Raw genomic sequence first — 24,065 nt, 5'->3', positions numbered from 1 at the left:
CCGGTGAGACACAGGGATCTTCAATATCCAATACACCGTCTCAGTTTGACTGAAAAACATCCTGAATACATGTGCAGGAAATTATTTAATCACCTGCCTCGACAGTTGAGAGTCTTTGGGTCTTACAGGGTTTATGTCCGAAATATTAGAAAATCGGTGTTAGAACTGGAGCCTTATTCTCTGAATGAATATTTAGAACGAAGTACATAAATGTTGTTTTATTTTGACGTCATTCTTATGAGGGTTTTTTGTTTGTATTTATGTAGATGTAAAGTCTGCGGTGAGAAATAAAGGCTATTATTATTATTATTATTACTACTTTCTGGGAAATCCTTCTGAAAGCAATTTAGAATAACTTTTGTGAAAAATTTTTTTGTATCTCTATTTTTAACAAAGATGAAGCCCCCTTCTTCATCAAAATATAGTGGAAAACCCAGTACATGTAGATGTTTTAAGATAATGCTGCGTTGAAAATACACCATGTGGATGATTGCTCGAAATTTTTCACTACGGTAGAATAAAGAGCCAATCTCGGAGATGTTAAAATCAGTCAGACTATCTTCAGTGTAATTGTTCTATCAAGAATATTATTATAATATTTATATTTCATAAAGTAAACAGGAGAATTTTTTGATTCTTCGATTTCAACATATAATGACAGACATACAAAAATTTGCCATCCAAACAGAAATTGATCTTCATCGAAAGAATTTCGTGCTTTTTCAATTAATTCTCGATTTTTTTTTATATTATATAGTGGGATATGTTTCACCTGACGCGTATTCTGAAGTTTTTTAATACCGGCCTATCATATTCTGATTTTTTTGTGAGCCTAACGTATAGTAACAATCCTGTCAAATATAAGCGAAAAATTTGATCGAATTGATTTAAAAATCACTATGAATTCAATTCTTGAAATTCTGCCCAGATTTCAAAAATGATCGAAAAAATTGTAGAAGGGGCAACTTTGTAAAATACAAGAAAGTTTCGATGAATTCTGCATAATGGTATGGTATTAAAGGTTGTCATAGTATTTCAATGAATTTGAAGAATTGGTCAACCAGTACATATCCGAAGAATGCCAGAAATTGTTTTTTTAGGAACAATTAGTTCTACCATAACTCTATAAGGAGTATGAAGAGCAAGACATGCTGTATGAATGTTTTTTGTCCTTTAGAACTGCATATGTTACCGTCGGGCCAAACATCTAGAGCCTCTTGTGAATAAAAAGATTCATTTTGTATGAACATTCATCGTCTAGTTTCGAACTGTGGAAAATTTCATTCTATAATATTTTCACCATATTACTCTCAAAATTCATGGTAGAACTTTTTTTCCAAGAAGCCGTTTTAGAAATAAAGAAAAATAGTGAATCGCGATTTGTTGCAAAAGATAGTTTAGCTCATTCATCTATGAGAGAAATGATTGATCTATACTTGGAGGTCACTCTGGGCTTGCCGCGCTGCTAAACGGTAAAACCATCGCAATGCCCCTTCGAGGTAACCAGTGAAAATATACCTTCAACTTTATACTGAATTAGATTAAAACAGTCATATATCTTTTAGAAATGTCAACATCCTTGAATTAGAATTCGTGGTCAATAATCAAAAGATAAAATTCGAAAGCGATGTTAATCTTCGAATAAATCGTTTAAAAATCTCAGATTTCTTCCATTTCCTGGATTGAAAACGAATTGGACCAGTCCAGTCAGCCTAGAGAGATATCTGAAATCGAGAAAAAATTGGCGACGTGTTTTTCTGCCAGAAACCTTAATTACGCCAAAGTTCCAATTACACTCCGTGAACAAAAACCTTCATCACGGAGATCGGAAGATAAAAACGACGAAATGAATGAAAACGTTTATTTAAGAGGATTGCTCCAAGAATTTTACCGTTGCTCTTGATAGACTATCCCTTATCGTGACTGTAGATATTAGGTGGTGATGTTAGGCTTTATTGGATGTTCTCCATTCCAACTGCCGAAAACCTCTGAGGATTTCTGTAGATGTAGATTTTTCATAGAAATTTGGCGAATTTGGTAAAAAGAAAAATGATTTCATTAGGATTTTGAGACCAGATGCACAAAGCCATTATACAGCGATTTGAAAAATCTACTAGGTGAAGTCAATTTGCGTCCAATATTCGTAAAACAGACTACAAAAGAATTTTCGTCAATGTACTCTTCAGAGTACAAAAGAGAGATCTTCATACTTTATATCATTCAATATGATTTGTAAGTCGTTGGTGGTATATGAATTATACTGATTTTTATTAGTGGTATAGCAACAATTTCCAATTACATCGTGAACTCTTTTTTCTTGCTCGAGCTTTCGAGATTATTTATTTATTATCTCTTTATCAGGAGTACTACAATACAATAACACGTTTATAAAAAATACATAAATGAATATAATTAAAGGCCAACGATCTTCCATATTTTTATAAACTATTCCATCTCTAATTCATATATTCTCAATTTCGTAAGCCTTTTATAATATTAATTTATGTCCTTATTACTAACGTGTTATTGTATTGTAGTTCGCCTGATGAAGAGATAATAAATGAATAATCTCGAAAGCTCGAAAAGGAAAAATAGTTCACGATATAATTGAAGTTCGCCTGATGAAGAGATAATAAATAAATAATCTCGAAAGCTCGAGCAAGAAAAAATAGTTCACGATATAATTGAAGGCTGCTGCTATCCCACAAATAAAAATCAGTATATTACCCTATATACCCTCATTTCACATAATCCTGTATATTGACATTGACACTAAAATATTTTTTTTATTTTTATGACCACACAAAATCAACTCAACTATGTATACATCCAGAAACATTTCTTGTCAATGTCATATATGAATATTTTTCTTGAATAAAAACATTTTTATTAATTTTTTTCTATTGACTCAATCCGTATTTCATCCTTTATTGTTCAAAATATCCATTATCACTTTATCCTTGATTCAGCAAAATTATACCCATACCCAGAACCGCAAGACCGCTTGAGAGAAATGCTCCAATATTTGAATGAGGTATTCGAAAAGAGATGGATCCCTTGACCTGACACCTATGTTTCATTTTCTAAGGCAAACACTAAAATAATAAGAGGGTTAAGCGGTACAGAACCATATTCTTCTTCTCAGGTATCTATCCGTTTCGAATATTGGCAATGATGAATATGTTTGAAGCAACTCGAAATGATTCTGCTGTTCTTTTCCCAAATCATTTTTTTAGCGTTTTCAAGCGAGAGTAGGTGAACACTCAGAGCAATTCCTGAAATGAAAATTATTATGTTTTTTCAGATTTATTCTCATTCACTCATTCCGTTCTTTGGCTATTATTTCAAAAATACTTATTTATTCTAAACGATAATGCAGAAAATGCATTATTGGCAATAAAAGTGTCTTCCGTGGTAGAAATTCAAATCAAATACAATCAAAATAAATAATATGTTCTCCCTTCTACTTTGCCTCTTTCCACTTAAGATGACACAGGCGTTGTCCAGGGACCGCCAGCGTCTTAAAGACTGACTTCATGACTTACGTCCAGTTTCATAATCAAATTTAAAGTCACTTCAAGCTTAAAGCTTCCTTTACTGTCATTTTTAGTAGGGTTAAAGGAAGCTTTAAAATTAATGGGACTATAGGTTTTATTATGAAACCGGCCGTTATTCGCTCGAATAGTACCGCTATTCGCGAATCCAATTACCGTTGAGGGCGCTGCGAAATGTAAACAAACTTTGACGTTTGTCAGTACTCTTTGCGAGATTTGTACGGCCTAACAGAGTTTTTCTAGTAAAAAAAAAATTTATAGGAATTATCGGAAGTGAATTGATTGATTTAGTTTCGTAAAGAAAGATCAACATTCTTTGTAAATACTTCTTTTGAAAGGGATGAATTGTGGAATAAAATCGAGCGATGATATTGGTGATCCACTGTACCTAGACACAAATTCTTTTTTAAAGTAAACCTAGGTAATAATGTTGAGGTAGCATACACTGAGTTTGTGAAGGAGGTAGTTACTAAACATCTTGATAAGTAGAGCGTTTATGTGGAAGTTTTAAAGTTTCTATTTAAAATATTTCAGTTATGAATAGGTATATTCCTAATACTGAAATCTCAAGAGACATAAATATGATTCAACTCATGGAACAAGTTCTACAGATGAGAAAAGCATTCATTTAAAAGTATGAAAACTATGAAATTGTATTTCTAAACCATCAATTGAATTAAGCAGAAAACTCTCGCAAACCTAACTCTTGGCAGTTGAAAGCACTGGTATAAATACCTCTTCCAATATTTTTTCGGGATCAATATTTTTATTCAGAAACCCAGACAATAATCCCAATATAACTTCTGCAAATAATAATTATAATACTTTGTTCGACAACGTGAGATAAGAGAAAACTTAAGAAACAAGACTTGTTTTGACTTTGCAGTACTGTCAAAGTAGTTTCGTAATTCAGTCGGCAGAGAGCGTGTAGATTTTTTGATTCGCTAATACGCGTCTTTATCGCAAAAATTTGGCTGACGTCCGGTTTCATAATCAAATTTAAAGTCACTTTTGCTTAAAGTTTCCTTTAGTGTCATTTTTAGTAGGGTTACGTCCAGTTTCATAATCGAATTTAACGTCACTTTAAGCTTAAAGCTCCCTTTACTGTCATTTTTAGTAGGGTTAAAGGAAGCTTTAAAATAAAAGCGACTTTAGGTTTGATTATGAAACCGGCCGTTAAAGGAAGCTTTAAAATTAAAGCGACTTTAGGTTTGATTATGAAACCGGCCGTTAATTCATTAGACTCTAGTTTAATCACAGAACACATTAGTAGTTGAGTCATTCTGTGATGAAACCATAATCTAACAATAAATGAATTATTAATATGGATGGAACCATAAATGGAATGCACGAAACACACAAAAAGAATGCCTAAATAAGGTCAAATATACCTTGAAAATACAATACAATACAACAAACCGTGAAAAACTACAGAGAGTAGTTCTCAACAACAACCGTTTCGTATATGGGCAAGAAGGAAAATGCTAATCGCCATCAGTTTGGAAGCTTCAGTGTGAAGAGTGTGAAAAAAATTTGACAAAAGTCATTCATTTTCAAAGCCACAAAAGCCAATGGTGGCATGCTCACGAAAACCGGTCATGCGTGGCTCTCGAAAATCAAAAGACCATTTATTAAGGTATAACCTTCGACTACCTGTTGGAAGAAGTGTTTTGTTAATTGATAGCAACCAATTCCAAATAACGAATTATTTTGCATCCCAACAATGCGATTTACAGATCGCAAGAAACAAGAGAGATTTTGGACAAAAAATTGATGACTCATCTGCCTTTCATCGACCAAAGAAGCGGTTGATGCCATCAAGAAGCATATTTCGGAGCGAAGGGTGGTCCATTCGAATGTGAAAGTGTATGAATCTTGAAGATGAATATTTTGAAAAGCAACACAAATATTTTTCATAAAACTAGATTGTTTTGTTTTTCTATTCTCAATACATAAATACCAACCCTCGTACAACATATCATCCGATTTCGAAGTTTATATCTGATATAAATTTTGTATACATCGAATTCAATTATTTTTTCAGTAAGTGCTGGATTCTGGTAAAACAATAAACTATCCACCTTTCTTTGATTCAATTCGAAGATAGCACTAGATAAAGTCTGCTTGCAACATGTGGAATGAATTATATATGACAACTTTTGCCTACAATAACTCACCGTGTCCTTGGTTCTTTCCAAACGCTGGCCGTTTTTCCACCAGGTTATACTAGCTGGGGGTCTGGATCCCGAACTCTGACATAAGAGATCGTATCTCCGGCCAGCTGAAAGGGGTTGGTTGGCTCCCAGAATCTTGACGTCAAGCGGACCAACTGCAATAAAACACAGAATTACTTTTTCGAACCTACTCGCTCCCACTTCTTTGCACAGCACTTGTTACCGTCAAGATTAAATAATTCGTGAAGTCGGAAGATTTTCGTTTTCTACGTCAAAAATTTGTTGGATTTTAGGAGGAATGGATTCCTAACCGAAGGATCTACTGAACCTACATATTTTCTTGAACTAGACCACAGATGAGAACGATCGATTATTACATTATTATATCAATAATAAAAGTTATATCCCCTATAAGACACCTATTGGACTTCCCACTTTCAAAGCATTTACTCGATTGTTCAAAATGAGGATGAACCAGTCGGGCGTGAACGTATAAAAAGAGCAGATGCAATAGATACACCTACCTAACCTAACCTAACCTAACCGAAGGATCTACTGAACCTACATATTTTCTTGAACTAGACCACAGACGAAAACTATCAATTATTACATTATTACATTATTTCATCAATAATAAAATGGAATATCGCCTATAGGCTACCGATTGGACTTCCCACTTTCAAAGCATTTACTCGATTGTTCAAGATGAGGATGAACCAGTCGAGCGTGAATGTATGAAAAGAGGAAATGCAATAGATATTGGGACCATACAGGAATTTACAGAAAGTGAAGTTTCGTTGCAACTTGCGCGGATCTAGATTCGGAAGTCACCGGGTCCAGATAATATCTCTAATGAATTAAAAATGGAAAAATGCGGTATAATGAAGTTGACTGAACAACTTACCAAACTATTCAATAAAATTTTAGAAGAAGGGATAACACCAGAAAGATGGAGGACCAGTATTACTATCCCTCTATTTGAAAAAGGAAAAACGTCACATCCATCCAATTATAGAGGAATATCCTAGAATGGAACCTGAAACCATGAAACTCTTTACCAGCCTGTAGCAGCAACGCATTCTCGACATAATAGAAATTAGCGAAGAACAGCAAGGTTTTCGAAAAAGTAGATCTGCGGTTGATGCATTATTTATCATCCGACAGGTAGCAGAAAAAACCATTGAATACAACAAACCAGCATATGAATGTTTTATAGATTTGACGAAGGTTTTCGACAAGCTCCGTTTGGCAGACATCATAGAAGAACGAAAGTGCAGAAATATATACCCGAATATTATAGAGACAATAAGACGATAACATTAAACTCCTTAACAACTTAAAAAATTGAGCTCAAGATGGTAGTTAGTCTTAGTCCATTGTTATTCAACCTGGTAATGGACAGAATAGTGGGATAGGTGCGAAATATTGATCATAGCTACAAGATGGGGACACATAAAATCAAAATCATTTGCTATGCCAACGATGTAACATTGTTCGCTGACTCGGAGGAAGGATTACAGTGGCTTCTGCAGGCATTCAACAAAGAGACTGAAAATCTGAATCTGCAAATTTCTACTCTCAAAACCAAATGTGTGGTTTTCGCTAGAGAACCACGTAGATTAAAACTGGAACTGAAGGGAAAGATAATTGAACAAGTTTCTGCAATTAATTACCTGGGGACTACTATTTTGTCTTCGGAGACACCAAGACTAGTGGGAGACAGCAAATAAATAAATCCAACATAATCGCAGAGGCATTGAAAATGACTGCGTGGCGAAACAAGCAAATGTCGACAAAAACAAAGGTGAGGATATATAAAACCTGCGAAAGACCAATCATGACCTACGCAGCGGAAACGCGACCGGATACCAGTGAAACCAAAAGAATGTCTCGAACATCTTAAATGAAAGTGCTCCGATCAATAACAAGCAATACATAAGTCAAGAATGGACACAGATTAGCAAAAATTGCTAGAAACGGAAAACCATCCAAGCGACCTCCAGGTAGACCTCCCCAAGAGATAGATAAGAGATAAGAGAGACAGCTGGTCCTCGGAGTCCCAGGACAGGTGAAATTGGCGAATTGGGTGATACAAGCTTGTAGGCTTACTATGACAAGATTGAAGAAGAAGAAGAAGAAGAAGAAGAAGAAGAAGAAGAAGAAGAAGAAGAAGAAGAAGATGATGAAGAAGCTTGAATTAATAATCGAAATGAATTCACACAGAAACAACCGGCTAATTGAAATATCAACCAATGTTACGATCCGGATAGAAGTTGCCATTAACCATTATTCATCTGCGATGACTATTTATGGTATTCAATGCCCACGTCTATGGAAAACATCTCGGAATTGTTGAACCTTTATAAAATGACCGAAGATGCTTGGAAGTTATAACAATTACAAAGCGCCATCTGGAAGGTAACGATATCGAACTCAACGTAGCAGGTTTCCGAACATTTGTTGGTCTTTATATCAGATAGTGGTATCTGTCTGAATCAATTTTAGCCTGTGGTCAATATTTTATATCATTATTCGATACTCCCGCACTGTTTCTGCCGATAATCATTTCCGATTGTTCAGACTTGAAAGGAGCATTTTTAATTCTCTGAAAGTGCACATAAATTATTCCTCCGTTCATCCAACATTTTCCAAGATTAATGTTCCAAAAAGTTTTTCCTCCGGAGATGCAGCTTTCCTGTAGTTAGTATTCTTCATTTCTATCCGGTGTTCAATGAGGTATTGAACGTACCCGGCGTCATTCGAATGTTTTTTTCTGGATTCATCACACTTTATCATTTCCGTAATTTAATCAATTGACAAGTTATTCGTGGACCTGAGTTCATTTATAGTATGAACCCAATAACTTCTTCAACTGTCGCCAAATGTACTTCGCCATATTGTCTATTCACTTCGAACGAAACAGAGATACGGAATAGCTTCAATTCGTCATCGCTTCAAAGACGGAATATTTCCATAATCAAATCGTCCCTCCTTCCGCATCGGTTTCATGCCGTTTCGGTGTGCGCCAACCCTAATAATTACTAAACGACGTGCACTGTTGTTTAAAATCGGGGATGTTCAGATTTTGGCCAATTTTTATTGCGGAGTGTTACCATCTGGTAACATCAACTATTTAATTGATTTTGAGATGATAGTGTAAAAACATTTATTGTAGGTACATCGTTTACAATCATAAAATGAATAAGTCACATGCATGAAGCGTAACAAATACAAATATTAACACTGATGACTCATAGTAACATTTATCCATCTAAAGTCAGAGGTAATCTAGAGTAGTTCAAATGAGACAAATGAAGTCAGACTTAGACACTGGGAAAATTACGCTAATTCAATAATAAATATAACGTTAACAGTGACAGAAAAACCGATGAAAATTGATTGCGACAGCCTCTGTATTCTGCCAGAAAGACAGAAGATTTGAATAATGAGTGTTAATAAGAAAGCTGAGTTGTAATAATGATGCTGGCCAAGAGGTGAAATACAAAAAGTGAAAGCTAAATTGTCTAACTCTGTTCATCAATCAAGTTCACATTGTGTTCTGAAAGGAATCAAATAATCTAGGGTCCACCTGTCACATATTATTACTACTCAATAATTATATTGTTACGAGACCGTTTCCCACAAGAAACACGGAATCGCATCGGAACCCGAAACCCAGGATTCCTGGAAGACGACACAAGGCGTGACCACCGATTGTGACTCTTTTCCGTTTTCATAATTTGAATAATAGTTAGTTGATGTCTAGCGTTAGATAGATTCACTTGCTTGTTCCTTGTACAAATAAAAACGATATCCTTTCTATCGAGTTGTCCTTTAATTATAATTGGCAACCCTAAAAAGAATAAGTTCTTTTTAAAAATAGACATTTGGATACGTTATTCATAACTGGCGCTGCGAACAGGATATCGCAACGGGGTTTTAGTGAAAAGAAAAAAACTAAAATCAGTTTCCATAAGTGAATACGGACTCGTCCGGCCAGGCTGTTCGAAGAGTGTTCGAGGAACTCCCGGTGACTATCAAGTCTTTGTGCGGTATCACCAAGAAACCACATCGAACCAGCAGAGAATCAATTCTACCCACTTCATCCAGAAGGAAGACCATCAACTCGACCCACTTCGATCAAGAAGAAGGAACTACACACTCTAGGATGCATATCTTGGTGATGTAAGTCCATCAATCTCTTTCCTTAAACCCAGAATCCCAAAGTCAAATGACAGATACCGATTCTTCAAGCGTACTAGAAGTTATCGCTGAAGATTCAGAATTATTAGAATTAGGAACAAACTTTTTGAATAACCAATCAGAATTAGAAACAAATTTTTCCAACAATCAATCAATTAGAAATAGAAGATTCCAACCATATCCTTCAAGAAGAAATTTTGAAAACCTCGAAATGAATAACCAAACTTCTTCTAACCCACCTGTAGTTGACGCAATGTCAAGACAAGATATACAATTGCTTTTGAACTCAATACCTGAATTTTCTCCAAGTCAAAATTTATCAATATTTATCAATGAAATAGACAACCTTTTTATACATCTCCAAGGAAGGTTAACTCCAGATCTTACTTACGCCTTGAATTTCACAATAAGATCAAAAATTAAAGGAGAAGCGAGAGATTTCATTTCTTTTCAAAATGCTACGGATTGGATGACTATCAGACGATCATTATTGCAAAGATACGGAGATCAACGAAATGAAGACCTATTGATTTCTGCATTAACACAATCCGTTCAGAAAAAGAACGAAAATTATTTCGAATTTTACAGTAGAATTTCAAAGAACTTGAATGACCTTTTACAATACCTAACACTCAATACACAAGATCCAAATTATTTGCTCTACAAAAAACAAGATGTAGAAAAATTAGCCCTCAAAACTTTCCAAATTGGACTCTTAGAACCATATCGGTCATATTTAAGCAATTTCGAATCTAAAACTCTTGAAGAATGTATAAACAGATGCAAATTTTACGATAATAGAAAACAAGAGTGGGAATATTGTGAATTCTTAAGAAAAACTCAGGATAGTGATAAAAAACCAATTTATCGACAACAAAATAGTAGTTCTAATAGAGAGAATTTATTTGTTACTCAAAAACCTACTTTCAGTCAGCAAAATGATAATAATACCCCTACTTTCAGTCAGCAAAATTATAATAATACTCCTGCACGAATTTCTAATGAAAAAGGATTTCCATACCCCATTAATCAACCGATTACTAATAATCCAAAATTTCCAACAAATCGACAAGTTTTCGGAACAAAACCAGGATCAAGTTTTCATAAGATTCAACCAAAGTCTACGCCCATGTCTATTAGCACAAGAAATACTTTCAAACAACCGGTAACACCCATGTCTATCTCCACCAGAAGAACGGGAATTCAACAGAAACCCAATTTCATCTCAGAAGAACTATTTAATGTTCAATCGGAGAATTGTAATTCAGACGAAAATATGACAGAATATTTCCCGGAAAATGCGGAAAATGAATTCGTTAACCCTCAAGAAGAGTTTGAAGAAAATTATGAAGATGAAAATTTTCAGTCATGTGCCCTAGAAACAAACAATACTTAGACTTGAATTGTGTTAAGATTAAGTCAAAATTGCCCTATATTTACCTCCCAGAAGTAAATTTAAGAATTCTTATTGATTCAGGTGCAACAAATTCAGTAATTAATAAAAAACCAGCTTATGAAAAATTTTTCAATTTCCTTTTCAAAGAACCATTCAGTGTTTCTGGCTTAGGAAATACTATTGAATCAGATGACAATTTACATATCCCCATTTTATACGAATTAGGGATCTATGAAAATATTCATTTACATGTAGTTGATTGGCATAAAAAATTCGACGCATTATTAGGAACTTCCGATTTACAAAGACTAGGAGCAAAAATCGATTATCAAACACACACTTTAGAAATTAATGGCTTAAAAATCCCTTTCAATCTCGAATATTCCAATTCCAAAATTAAACCTAGAAAATTCACTGCGAAAAATCATGTCAAAATACCAGTTTCTATCGAAAATGGCGATGTTATTATACCAGAGCTGAACTTCAAAGAATTTTCAACCCCAGAATGTATTGCCCACGCGAAAGACGGATTATGTTGTATACCAATCCCTCAACCAATAAAAAGTACCGAAATAAATTTCTCAGAAAGAATACCTGTTCAATCTTTATTCGAAGCGGAAATATCAGAACCACCCGCGGAAAATCGAAATTTTAAATTTTCCAGACATATTAGAACTGAACACATGAATTCGGAAGAAAAGAGAGAAATTCTAAAACTTTGCAGTAAATTCAGAAATATTTTTTATAATGAAAATTGTGATCTTTCATTCAGTAACACAGTCAAACACAAAATCAGAACAAAAGATGAAGAACCAGTTTACGTGAAGTCCTTCAGACACCCTCATAGTATGAAGGGAATTATCCAAGAACAGATACAAAAATTGCTCGATGATAAAATTATACGACCATCAATTTCACCCTATAGTGCCCCCGTATGGATCGTCAATAAGAAAACAGACGCATCCGGCGAAAAAAAGTATCGAATGGTAATCGACTATCGTCGTTTGAATGAAAAAACGGTAGAAGACAAGTATCCCCTACCCCGAATTGAAGAGATCTTAGACAATTTAGGAAAAAGTTGTTATTTTTCAACATTGGACATGGCCAAAGCATTCCACCAAATTGAAATGGACCCAGATTCCATAGAAAAAACGGCCTTCACAGTAAACAACGGACACTATGAATACGTTCGTATGCCCTACGGCTTGAAAAACGGACCAAGTACTTTTCAAAGAGTCATGGATGATGTATTCAAAAAGTATCTCCACATATTTTGTTTTGTGTACATGGACGATATTGTAATATTTTCCAAATCTTTACAAGAACACATCTATCATTTAAAATTAATTTTTCAAAAACTAAAAGAATTCAATCTCAAAATCGAACTAAATAAATGCGAATTTTTAAGTAAAAATGTTGAATTTTTGGGACATGTAATAACTCCTGACGGAATAGCACCGAATCCTTCCAAATTGAAAGCGATCGAAAACTACCCAATACCCCGGAATACGAAAGAAATAAAATCATTCTTAGGATTGATAGGTTACTATCGCCGATTCATCAAAAATTTTGCTCATATCGTTTCACCAATGACAAAGTGCTTGAAAAAAGGCGCAAAGGTAAAACCTGAAGATCCAGATTATGTATCATCATTTCAGTTGTGTAAAGAACTATTAACAAATGCCCCAATTCTAACTTATCCAGATTTCGAAAAACCTTTCAAATTGACAACAGATGCATCAAACGTTGCTTTAGGAAGTGTTTTATCCCAGTCTAATCGCCCAGTAGCATATTACTCTAGAACATTGAATTCAGCCGAAAGAAATTATTCGACAATCGAGAAAGAATTATTAGCAATATTGGATTCCACAAAACATTTCCGGCCCTATCTTTTCGGTCAACATTTTACTGTAGAAACGGATCATAACCCACTTGTCTGGCTCTATAAAATAAAAGAACCAAATTCAAGACTTATTCGATGGAAACTAAAATTAGAAGAATTCGATTTCGATATCGTGCATACGAAAGGCAAAGAAAACAAAGTAGCAGATGCACTTTCAAGAGTTGAAATCAATAATCGGGAAAACGATAATCTTTCTTTACTTTCCGATGACGATTTGAACGTCGAAATCTCTTCAGTATTAGCGAATGTAAACGAAATACCTGTTCTAGCAGATGAAGAAGTAGAAAACATTTTAAATTCAGAAAATAATCAAAATATCCTCAACAATTCCGAAAATCGAAACGAAGATAACGATTCCGGTAATACTATTCATTCAACCCAAGACGACAACGGGAAAGCAATACCCATTACAGATTCCCCAGTCAATATTTACCCAAATAGAATAATTCTTAATATCGGAGAACAGTACAATTTAAAATACACGAAACCTTTTGGAAAAAATACGTATAATGTTACTATCAAACTGAATTCTATAGAAAATGATTTGACTACACTTTTCAGAGAAGTTTTCAGACCCACTGAAACCTACGGAATTTTTTTCAGAGACAAAAATTTAAGACTTCCTTTTATTCGATTTTGTAAAGAATCTTTCAACTACTCAGTTAAACTCTACATTAGTAATCTTTATTTATTAGATGTAGAACGAGAAGAAAATCAAAATGAAATAATCTCAGAATATCATGACAAAAATCATAACGGAATATCAGAAACTTTTAACCAACTCTCTAAGAAGTATGATTGGCCTAAAATGAAAAATAAAATTACCTCGTTCATAAATAAATGTGAGCTCTGTCTTCGTTCAAAATACGAGAGACAACCTTATAAACTAAAATTTTCAGGACCACTTCTGGCAAAACGACCTTTTGAAGTTATACACATAGACACATTCTCATTCCAAAACTCAAAATTTTTAACGATTATTGACTTATTTTCCAAATATGCCCAATCTTACGTGGTAAAGGATGGCACTGCCCTTACTATTCTGAATAAACTGCGTCACTACTTTTCACATCATAACATACCTCAGAAAATCGTATGTGATGAAGGAAAAGAATTCCATAATAAAACCTTCATAGAATTTTGCAAATTGAATAAAATTGATTTACATTTCACAACAGTAAATAATCCAAGTTCTAATTCCCCAATTGAGAGATTTCACTCTACAATCTTGGAAAAATTAAGAATTTTAAAACTGAAGAACCCTAACGAAAACCCTTCAAATTTAATGATCTCAGCTACACTTATTTACAATCAATCAATTCATTCAGCCACCGGCTACTCACCATTCTATTTACTTTATGGTCCTTATGACAAACTGCCTGAATTCGACCTCAATATGACGGTTTACGAACAATACAACGAAAAAAGAAAACAAGAAATTTTACCATTTTTCGATCAAGTTTACGAGAAAAATAAGGAAAAATCTCAAAAGAAATTAGATAAATTAAATGAAAACCGAAATGACCCTCCAAACTTGAAACAAAAAGAAGTTTTTGTAGAAAGAGGAAGACCTAGAAAAACTGATCCTCCTTTCGAAAAAATCATTGTTGAACAACAGCAACAAAATAAAATCAGCGGTTTAACCGAAAAATCTCGAGAAACTACCGCAAATATTAATAAAGTCAAGAAATTAAGGAAAAACGTTTTCTCTTTTCAGAATTCCAATAATGCTGATGCAGACCCAAACCAACCAGGCCCTTCAGGTCACCAAAATAATCAATAACGGATACTTCGAAGAAAACTTGCGTAATGCAAAAATTTTAGATCACTATCACAAATTTCTTTTCTTGATTGACATCTCTTATTTAAGAAACAGTTACAAACAGCTAAGAAACAGTTTTTATAAATAACATGAACATGATACTTTAAGTACATCCACTCATGAAATATGTCTTGAATTTCAAACAAATCTCAATCAAGTTGAACAAATTTTGAATAAATTTAGTGGCAACTACAAAGTTAAGAGAGGTTTGGTGAATTTCATTGGAAAAGGTATAAAATTTATCACTGGAAATTTAGACGATGATGACTTGAATACCATAAATGAAAATTTAGAACGACTTCATCAAAATACAAATAATGAAATTGAAAGAATTGATAAATTAACATCATTTGCCAATCACTTGTCTAAAAGATATTCAGAAGATGTGGCTTTGTTAAATGAAAATATTTTGAAGACTCAGTCATTATTTGACAAAATAAAATCTAATGAAGAATTCACGATTAGGACACAAAATCTTATATTTCAATCGAAAATATTACTCAACTATCTACTTATGATAGAAAGAACAATAAGTTTTGCAATATTTGAAATACCGAACCTTGAACTCTTCAAAGTTGAAGAACTCCATTCTATTGAACAATATCTTGAGAAAATTTATAAACCACAAGAGCTTTCATCAATTAATAATGCTCATCTTTACAAATTATTAGAATTTTCAAAAATATCTGTCATAGGAACAGACAAATCCTTAACATTCCTATTAAAAATCCCTATTCTTAAGCAATTCATTGCAAATTACTCCCAAGTGTACCCAGTACCCAATCATCAAGATATTGCGATAATACCACCAAAGAAGTATTTGATTAAGATCAAAAATGAGGAATATTGGACCGACGAAGCCTGCCGATCAATAAGCAACTCCTTAGTACTCTGTTTTCAAGCACCAACAAAAGAAGCCTGTACCCTGACAAAGCCTCAACTGTGCCAAACTTCTTTGTCAATAAATAACTACAAGATTACCCACGTACTGAAAAACAAACAATTGTTGACCATCTTCAAGAAAACCCAAGAAGTAATAGAAGATTGTCATGGAATCATAATGAAGAAATCCATTCAAGGAGCCAATTTGCTCAGTTCCGACTGCAAAATCATAATTGAAAATTCTATATTCGACAACACAGTACCAATTTACAATATCACATTCAGAAACATTTCAAAAATTACATTGAAATTCAACCACAAAATCGAATTCCATTTGAAACATTTGAGAGAGCCAACCTCCATTATTCAAGAAGCTGAGAAACTCCGAGATGAACCCATGTATCTACATCCGGTCATTCACATGACACATTATGCCCTAAGTGGAATATTACTTTGTTTCATGGTTCTAGGAATAATTGCTATCTTGTTAAACAAAACGAGAATTCAAGAGCTCCTGTTCAGTCCCAGGAAAATCATCCACCTAGAGATGAGCAACGTTCAAGGCCTTGGTACTGATAACGAGGACGTTCCAGTCTAAGGGGGGAAGTGTTACGAGACCGTTTCCCACAAGAAACACGGAATCGCATCGGAACCCGAAACCCAGGATTCCTGGAAGACGACACAAGGCGTGACCACCGATTGTGACTCTTTTCCGTTTTCATAATTTGAATAATAGTTAGTTGATGTCTAGCGTTAGATAGATTCACTTGCTTGTTCCTTGTACAAATAAAAACGATATCCTTTCTATCGAGTTGTCCTTTAATTATAATTGGCAACCCTAAAAAGAATAAGTTCTTTTTAAAAATAGACATTTGGATACGTTATTCATAACTATATATGTAGTTACCGAGCCGCCCAAGGTGGGTGTCTGTAAATGGTATTCTTGACATAGTTAGAACGTATTGAATAAAGTTCAAAATCGAATTCATGTTGGTAGCCCAAAAGATTTTGTGTTTCGAAATTTAGGTTGTTTTTGTGAATGAAAAGTAGTCTATAGACCTATTATACATCTGTATGTGAACCTATGCACTGACCGACGATAATTTGAATTTAAACTGCTGTTTATGTTCTTAATTTCATCGTAGAAATTTAAAATAGGTTTTATTTATAGATTTCAGTTCTGTGATTGAAACTACAAAAATGATTGAAGATCTTTTGTGACCAGATATTAAGCTGCTTCTGAATTTTCAATCACTACTGAGATATCAATTATTCTTGAATGGACTTTATGTGAATTATAAAAAAGTATAAAATATATATTTGGGAGAATGCTCATAAATGAGGTGACTCGAGTGAAACTATAAATTGAGCCGTACTAGTGAGTATTACAATCCTTTTGTAGATTCTTTATGATCTCACACGTAGACGCATTTCATACATAATAAATGCATAAGTAGGACAAATACTACTAGAAATAGGTTTATAATCAATTTTGAGAAGACTGAGAATTCATTACCTTTTGCTCAAAACTAGTTTGCACAAAAATTGAACGATATGACTTGAAAAAGAATTACTTAATGGGAGGTGAACTAATAGAGAATAGAGAATTTCAAAAATAATCGAGGTTAACACTAGAGTCAAACAACGAGAAGAGAATGAAAAATGAGAAGAGGATGAATCATTTTCGCTTCGGAGGTAGCTAAGATGTCTAAAACACTGGTGTGTGCACTTGTCACTTTTTGCAAGCATCAACATTTCAGAAAATCGGGGATATGGGATCAGTTTCGTGGCGGCGCCACCATGTCATTTGCTTCGTTTTATACTTGTTCTATCAAAGGTAGTCCAAGATACTCTCTCGTTTTATTTTGATTTGCGTTGATATCGAATATCGATCAAAGAGTGCAAAATATGAACTGGCCCATTTTGCCAGCTGTTAAGGAATATTTGTGATTTACAGTTCAATTTTCGTTGTAAAAACAAATTTGTCAACATTTCAACACTACCGAATAAGGTTTCAAAGGAGTATTTACTGTTCTTCTTCAAGATAATTTTTGTTTGACAACTTGAATTCGTGAGGGGGGTAATTCAATATGATTTTAATAAAACACAATTGATTGGTCAAATATCCAATATATTCAGTTGATAGAAAGGTAATTTTCACTATATCTATTCAGGAAGAATATTTGAAGAACAAACTCGAATAGATTTATCAATTTCTGATTCTCAATACATGCTCACAATTCACATTACGTATTTCCAATACATTTTCTTTGAAATATTGCTGAAGTTGCCATAAAACTTAGCTATATCCTTCTCGAATGTTCGTTCATCTGATTTTCTGCCTCAAATTCCAACAACACCGAATTATTAGCTGTAGTTCTTGATTGTCCATACAGAAACCTGAACTTACTGAACGACATGTTGAATAAATGAATGTTCTTCACCCCTTTCTCGAAACTAATACATTTTCAAACACCAATAATCGCTTATAAATACAACATATTCGTAAGTCGTAGGAAAGTATTCAAATTATTTTCAAATATCAATTGACAATGCTCTGTCAAATTAAACAGCGCTACCTACAGTGGGAAAAACGAAACTGGTCCGATATCCCCACGAAATTAAAAACAATATCGAATCAGTGAATACACCAGAGTTTTAGACATCTTAGAGGTAGCCGAGGATTCTGACAGCTCCAGAGGGGGATTCTGCGTCAGTCAATAAGCGGTTGTCCAAAGACCATAGAATTTGTGTACTATTCCGTTGACGTTTTGAACTAGTCAATAGAGCAGACAAGAGCAAGGTCCGAGTGGGCATCGTCCAATTTTCATCAACTGTAATCAATTTATTATTTTATCCCGATTCTCCGTAGGTACACCTCAGAAGCTCTGTGAGCTTGTAAGAGTTCGAAGAACCAATTATGTTCAACGTAAGCTTTGTTACTGTGTCCTACGTTAGGCACAGCACTGTTAATTTCAACCCAATAGTGAATGGTGGCACGTACCCGTATCGACTAGAAAATTTCTCCTTTAGCCCGGAATCGAACTCAGTACCTTGCGGTCGCAATATACTAGGCTGACGCTTCAACCACCAAGGTACGGACGCAAATGCTGCATGGTATTGAACATTATTCTCTGTAATCAGCCTGGTCGATGGGACATTTGTCCTTGAATCTTTAATGATAAACGTACACATTGAGAACATGCTGAATTAGTTAATGATGTATACTTCATTCACTTTTATTTTAGCAGTCGGTTGGCCATGGAAATTTGATACATTTCACTCTGTATAGTTCGAAAATGTGGGGTTATGAAGCTTGTCAAAACATTTTTGGATTTTAAATCAACGCTATGTTGCCCGTTCTACGTAAAAGTTTCTGTTATTACGTATTTTATCACAATGTCGAATCTCTTCGGAAAATAAGTGACGAACATAATTGAAGTTTACAACTGATTGAAGTCATACCAAATCCAGTATAAATCAGTATAATATCATAATATGCACTAGCTTGAGGAGAGTTAATGTTCGTTATCTTCTTTGGCTTACATCATTCGTAGATTTCAAAAATATTAATCCGAAGGTGAAATGCATATGATGCAGTGGTTGGGAATGGGTATCTCCCGAAGGAATTAACAGATAATTACAACAATGTTAAATTCTTCAACAAAAATCATCTTGCATCAATATAAGTAAAAGGAATTGAAGGAAGTTTCAGGTTAAGATGAACTTCACCTTTGAACAAAAATTTCACATGAATAAATAAGTAACAGGGCAACTAGCGCGTATTTGTGGCTATTCATCTTAATACATTGATGTAATAATAATAATTAGGTATTTATTAGTACCTTAAGACATTTACATTGTATAGGACAAGTCAAACGCCACCACTTTTTTGGGTCTCCCAATAGAAGGAAATTCTTTGTCATCCTCTTCATTCACAATCTTTCTGATTGTGGAAATATCCAGCTCAAATATAAGTCGTTTAGATTGAAACCCTGTCTCTTTTTTCAATCACTTTAGGCATTTTGGTAATAAAAATTGATATTAGTTTTGGCAACGGCGTTATGACATTAACAACATTTCATAAGTGCCAATCTAACTTCGTTCTAGTTACAAAAACTTGAGAAAATTATTTCGTGGCCAACCGACTGCTAAAATAAATTTGAATGAAGTATAGAACATTATTCTATGTAATTATCTCGAACGTAGGCATAAAGTTGACTTCAATATAATATGAGCATATGGCTTCCATTTTTCCAGTGATTACTGAACGATGAGTAATTGTAGTTGAATGCAGCGCAATGGCAACAGTTGCACATCCTAAAATGCTCTGTCAAATCAGCGGTAATGCAGTTCAACTAAAAATTGGAAATTAGTCTTTTCAACATAAATTTAACCTATAAAACCCACCGGCTAACTCAGATTCAAAGTGAAAAATGCAGTGCAAAGCACAATTGGTGTATATATAATAAATATATCTAGTTCTTAATTAGTGATATACTGATCACTTAACACACAGATTCAACCCTGGTTTCACAAAGCATGGGGATAGAAAATCAACGTTTGATTGACAGATGAACATCAATTTCTTTTCAATCTGTAATTCAGCATTGTGAATATCATTCTTACAAAGAATTATTATCTATATAAGTTCCGCTTCTACAGAAATGAGAAAATTTCAATGATTATATTCAGGAAATGTAGTGACTACCAAATCGTTGAACGTCAACACTCAAACTTTTGTGAAACCTGCTTTTAATAGTTAGCCCCTTGCCCCTTTACCATGGAGGTAGAAAACCATGCCAATTTTTGCATACACTTGCGCGCGAAAACTTGAATTTCATGTATTCAGTGTTCTCCTTAAACCAAATAAGATGTCATTTCAAATTGAGGAGGGAAAAGCATTATTCGCAGAAATTTTGTTGAACGGCGAGAACAAAGAGTTTTTCATGAATATTCGATTCAGTTTTAGTCTATCATCCTATGGTTCACTTAATATATCTGTTATTGTCAAGAAATTCAAAAATATCGATAAAAAAAAATTCTGCTCTCGTCTGACATCATAGTTTTTTTTCAGTATATCGTTACATTACTCAATTAGTGACACGAACTGAAAGTTAAGTTGTCGAAGGGTTATCGATTTAACCGCGTTTCAACTCGTTCTCGTGTTCAATGTGAACAATATTCCATTATTCGAACACTTTCTAATATCCGATTAAGGCTGGTTCATATCAGGTCAGCACGACATAATTCTCATTCGTGAGAAGCCTGCATTACGCCATTTCCGTCGAATCACAACCCTAATCTAATGTGCTGTGGATCTCAGAGTGTAGTGACAAAATGAATTTTGGGTTAAAATAAATTAATTCAATAGTGTACACCCCCTTCACAAATTTTTAGTGAAGCAGGCCTTGAAAGTGGAGATGCAGCTTGATATCTGATAACAAAAGATCTTTTATAATTTTTGTTGCTTTCTCAGGTGACCAGAGTAGCTATAAAGTAGAAATGTATCCCGTAAAAATTCGAAACATTTATTAGCTCGGTGAGATATCTGAAGGAATGGACTAATGTTCTTATAAATTTTAGATCCACTGATATTTTGCAAAGAGAAACTTTCTTACTCAAGGCGAAATCACCGTAAAATTTATATATTTGATACAATTCTATGAAACCATTGTCCTAAAAATAAATCGCCATCCCTATGATACGAATTAAAACTTTTCGCTCATATAATTTCATTTGATAGCTGAAACACCTATAACTTCAATAAAATCATGTAATTCATGTTATACTCAATTGGAATAAATGGCGAACAGAATTTCTATGATAAATTTCAATATAACTCATAAAAAGTTCTCAAATTGAGTTACATTAGATATTCTGTAAAAAAATTCTACTTCTTTTTCTAACAGAATTCACTGAATTCAACAGCACAACTGGGGTCTCTGATGGCGTTCCTGAGTCTCTGCTCTAAATCAGCCCTATTAATGACTGGAGTCTTGAAAATTTTATTTTTAACATATCCCCACACGAAGAAATCTAAAGGATTGAGGTCTGTTGATATTGCTGGCCAAGCAATAGGACCACGCATTCCCATCCACTGATTCTCGAATAAACTCTTCAATTTGATTTGAGTTCGTTGCGAATTATGGACGGTGCGCCGTCCTGCTGATAAGAAAGCAACCTCGATTCACTGAGAGGAATATCGACAATATACTCCTCAACAAAATATGCAAATAAGCCCGCGTATCCAAATTTTCTTCATATATTTTAGGTCCCAGAAATCTTATTTGTCTACAAATATTTTCATTTTGGTTTGACCAATAGAGTTCATTATGTCTATCGAATAGCCCATCACTATTGATCCTCACTTCATCTATCCATATAACTTTAAACTTATATGCACGGAAAGTTCCAATTCGTATCATATAGCTGGAGATTCATTGGTAATGGACAATTGTATGGTCAATGGTTTCATGGAATTCTATCAAAAATGCAAATTGTACTGAAATGGTGATTTTGCCTTGAGCAAGGAGGTAGTATCTCGACATATTTATATTTTTGAAGAGCTAATTCTTTTTGGATGATATGAGACCAAAAAAAGAATGCATTCGTATTTAAAATGACGAAGTTGTTTTTTATCTACCCTTATGTACAAAAGATAGAAAGAAGTTGAATATGGTATCGTATTTCCAATGAAAAAGTGCCTATAGAAAGTTTTTACCGTTTTTGGATATTTCCGAAAATAAAGAAGTAACGGCACATTTTCGAAATCGACAAAATATCGAAATTTAGTCATATCTAATATCTAATATGACATATCGTCAAGACAAATGAAGATATCGTGAAATGGCTTTCAGTTATTCATTTTTCACGAAAATCGAGACCAGAACTCCTTTCAATGTTATTAAGTTTTTACCTATCTAGTCCGGAAGTACCAGAAACAGCCAAAATCAAGCAATTTTGGATACCCTGTACAATACATAGTATTACGTCGCTGCTAGGTACACACACGGTCGGCCAGCACGAGTTGGGCGTTGGGCGTTTAGTTTTTCATATTTCCAGATTTCTTCATTGTCTATTCCAAAATATTAAATTATCAATATCATTAAATATTATTTCTTTTTTAGAAAAGAGCGTATTCGTACCGTTTAGGAGTAGTTTAGTCAATAAAAATATAATATTTCCCTAATTATAGTTTGATTTTTTGAATATTAAATGAATACTTAATTCTCGAACATTATGAAATAGGGTATTCGTACCGTAAAAGAGTAGTTTAGTGATTTTTTGACCATAAAAAATACGCATAAGATCAGCCGTCGAGCCTCGGAGTGGGGATATTAGAATAGGCACCTTTACACTAAAGCGGGCCCTTCACGTACAGTTTTTCTTGACTCCCGATGCGATGCTCCAGGCGCGTGATTCCCGGAGTGTAGTGTAGAGATGAAACTACACGTGCATTCCAATACAGCACGCCAAATTCATTAATTCCGATATTTTCATGAGGAGCGGCCTTATCTGCATCCGGTTGAATGCTTTTGCAGAAATCATTTAAACAATTTTAAACTCCCTGAAATTTTTGTTGGAATATCCACTGCATTCAATTTTCCATAAGCATGGAAAAATTTATATAATCCAATGAATTCAGAGGAAAAGTTTCTCGCCATTTAAAAAAAAAGCGTCTATCTTTCGAAAATATCTTGCGAACTGCGAAAAAACCACGAAAGCAATTTTATCCTTGTTTCTTTCGATGTTTTACGATATGACTATCCTCGTTGAATTGGAGCGGCGCGAGAGTCGTCCCTTCACGTTCGGTTTTTAATGGCTCCTGGTGTCCTTCGCTCCAGGAATTTAGACTGGTTGGAACGTCTCGCGCCGAGTCAGATGCGAGACGATCCAGGAGTGAACATACCTTTCACGTTCGAATTTTGGAATGGAGCGAAGGAGCGTCGCATCGGGAGTCAAGAAAAACTGTACGTGAAGGGCCTGCTTAACGCTCTTTCCTCGCGACTAGAACGCCCCATGCCAATCGCTTGCGAAAGAATGCTAGTGTAAGGGCAAATCATTCGCCCGGTTTTTGGACGTGTAAAAACTCGCGAGCGACTAGCCCGAGTGACTGAGTTTGTTTGGA

General features: G+C 34.4%; 1 protein-coding gene across 2 annotated transcripts in view; it reads right to left on the bottom strand.

Annotated features, from left to right (window-relative positions):
• Nucleotides 1-24,065, bottom strand: part of LOC123306460 (nephrin-like) — a 907,827-nt gene that overhangs the window by 416,775 nt on the left and 466,987 nt on the right. For both annotated transcript variants that reach the window (XM_044888477.1, XM_044888478.1), the window contains one exon: nucleotides 5,732-5,883. In XM_044888477.1, coding sequence (XP_044744412.1) covers nucleotides 5,732-5,883 — 152 coding nt within the window. The remainder of the gene's footprint in view (nucleotides 1-5,731; nucleotides 5,884-24,065) is intronic.

The sequence above is a fragment of the Coccinella septempunctata genome, chromosome 2, assembly GCF_907165205.1.
Source record: "Coccinella septempunctata chromosome 2, icCocSept1.1, whole genome shotgun sequence".
In the NCBI taxonomy this organism is placed as follows: domain Eukaryota; kingdom Metazoa; phylum Arthropoda; class Insecta; order Coleoptera; family Coccinellidae; genus Coccinella; species Coccinella septempunctata.
The sequence above is the reverse complement of the archived record's forward strand: the minus strand, read 5'-3'. Positions and strand labels throughout refer to the sequence as shown.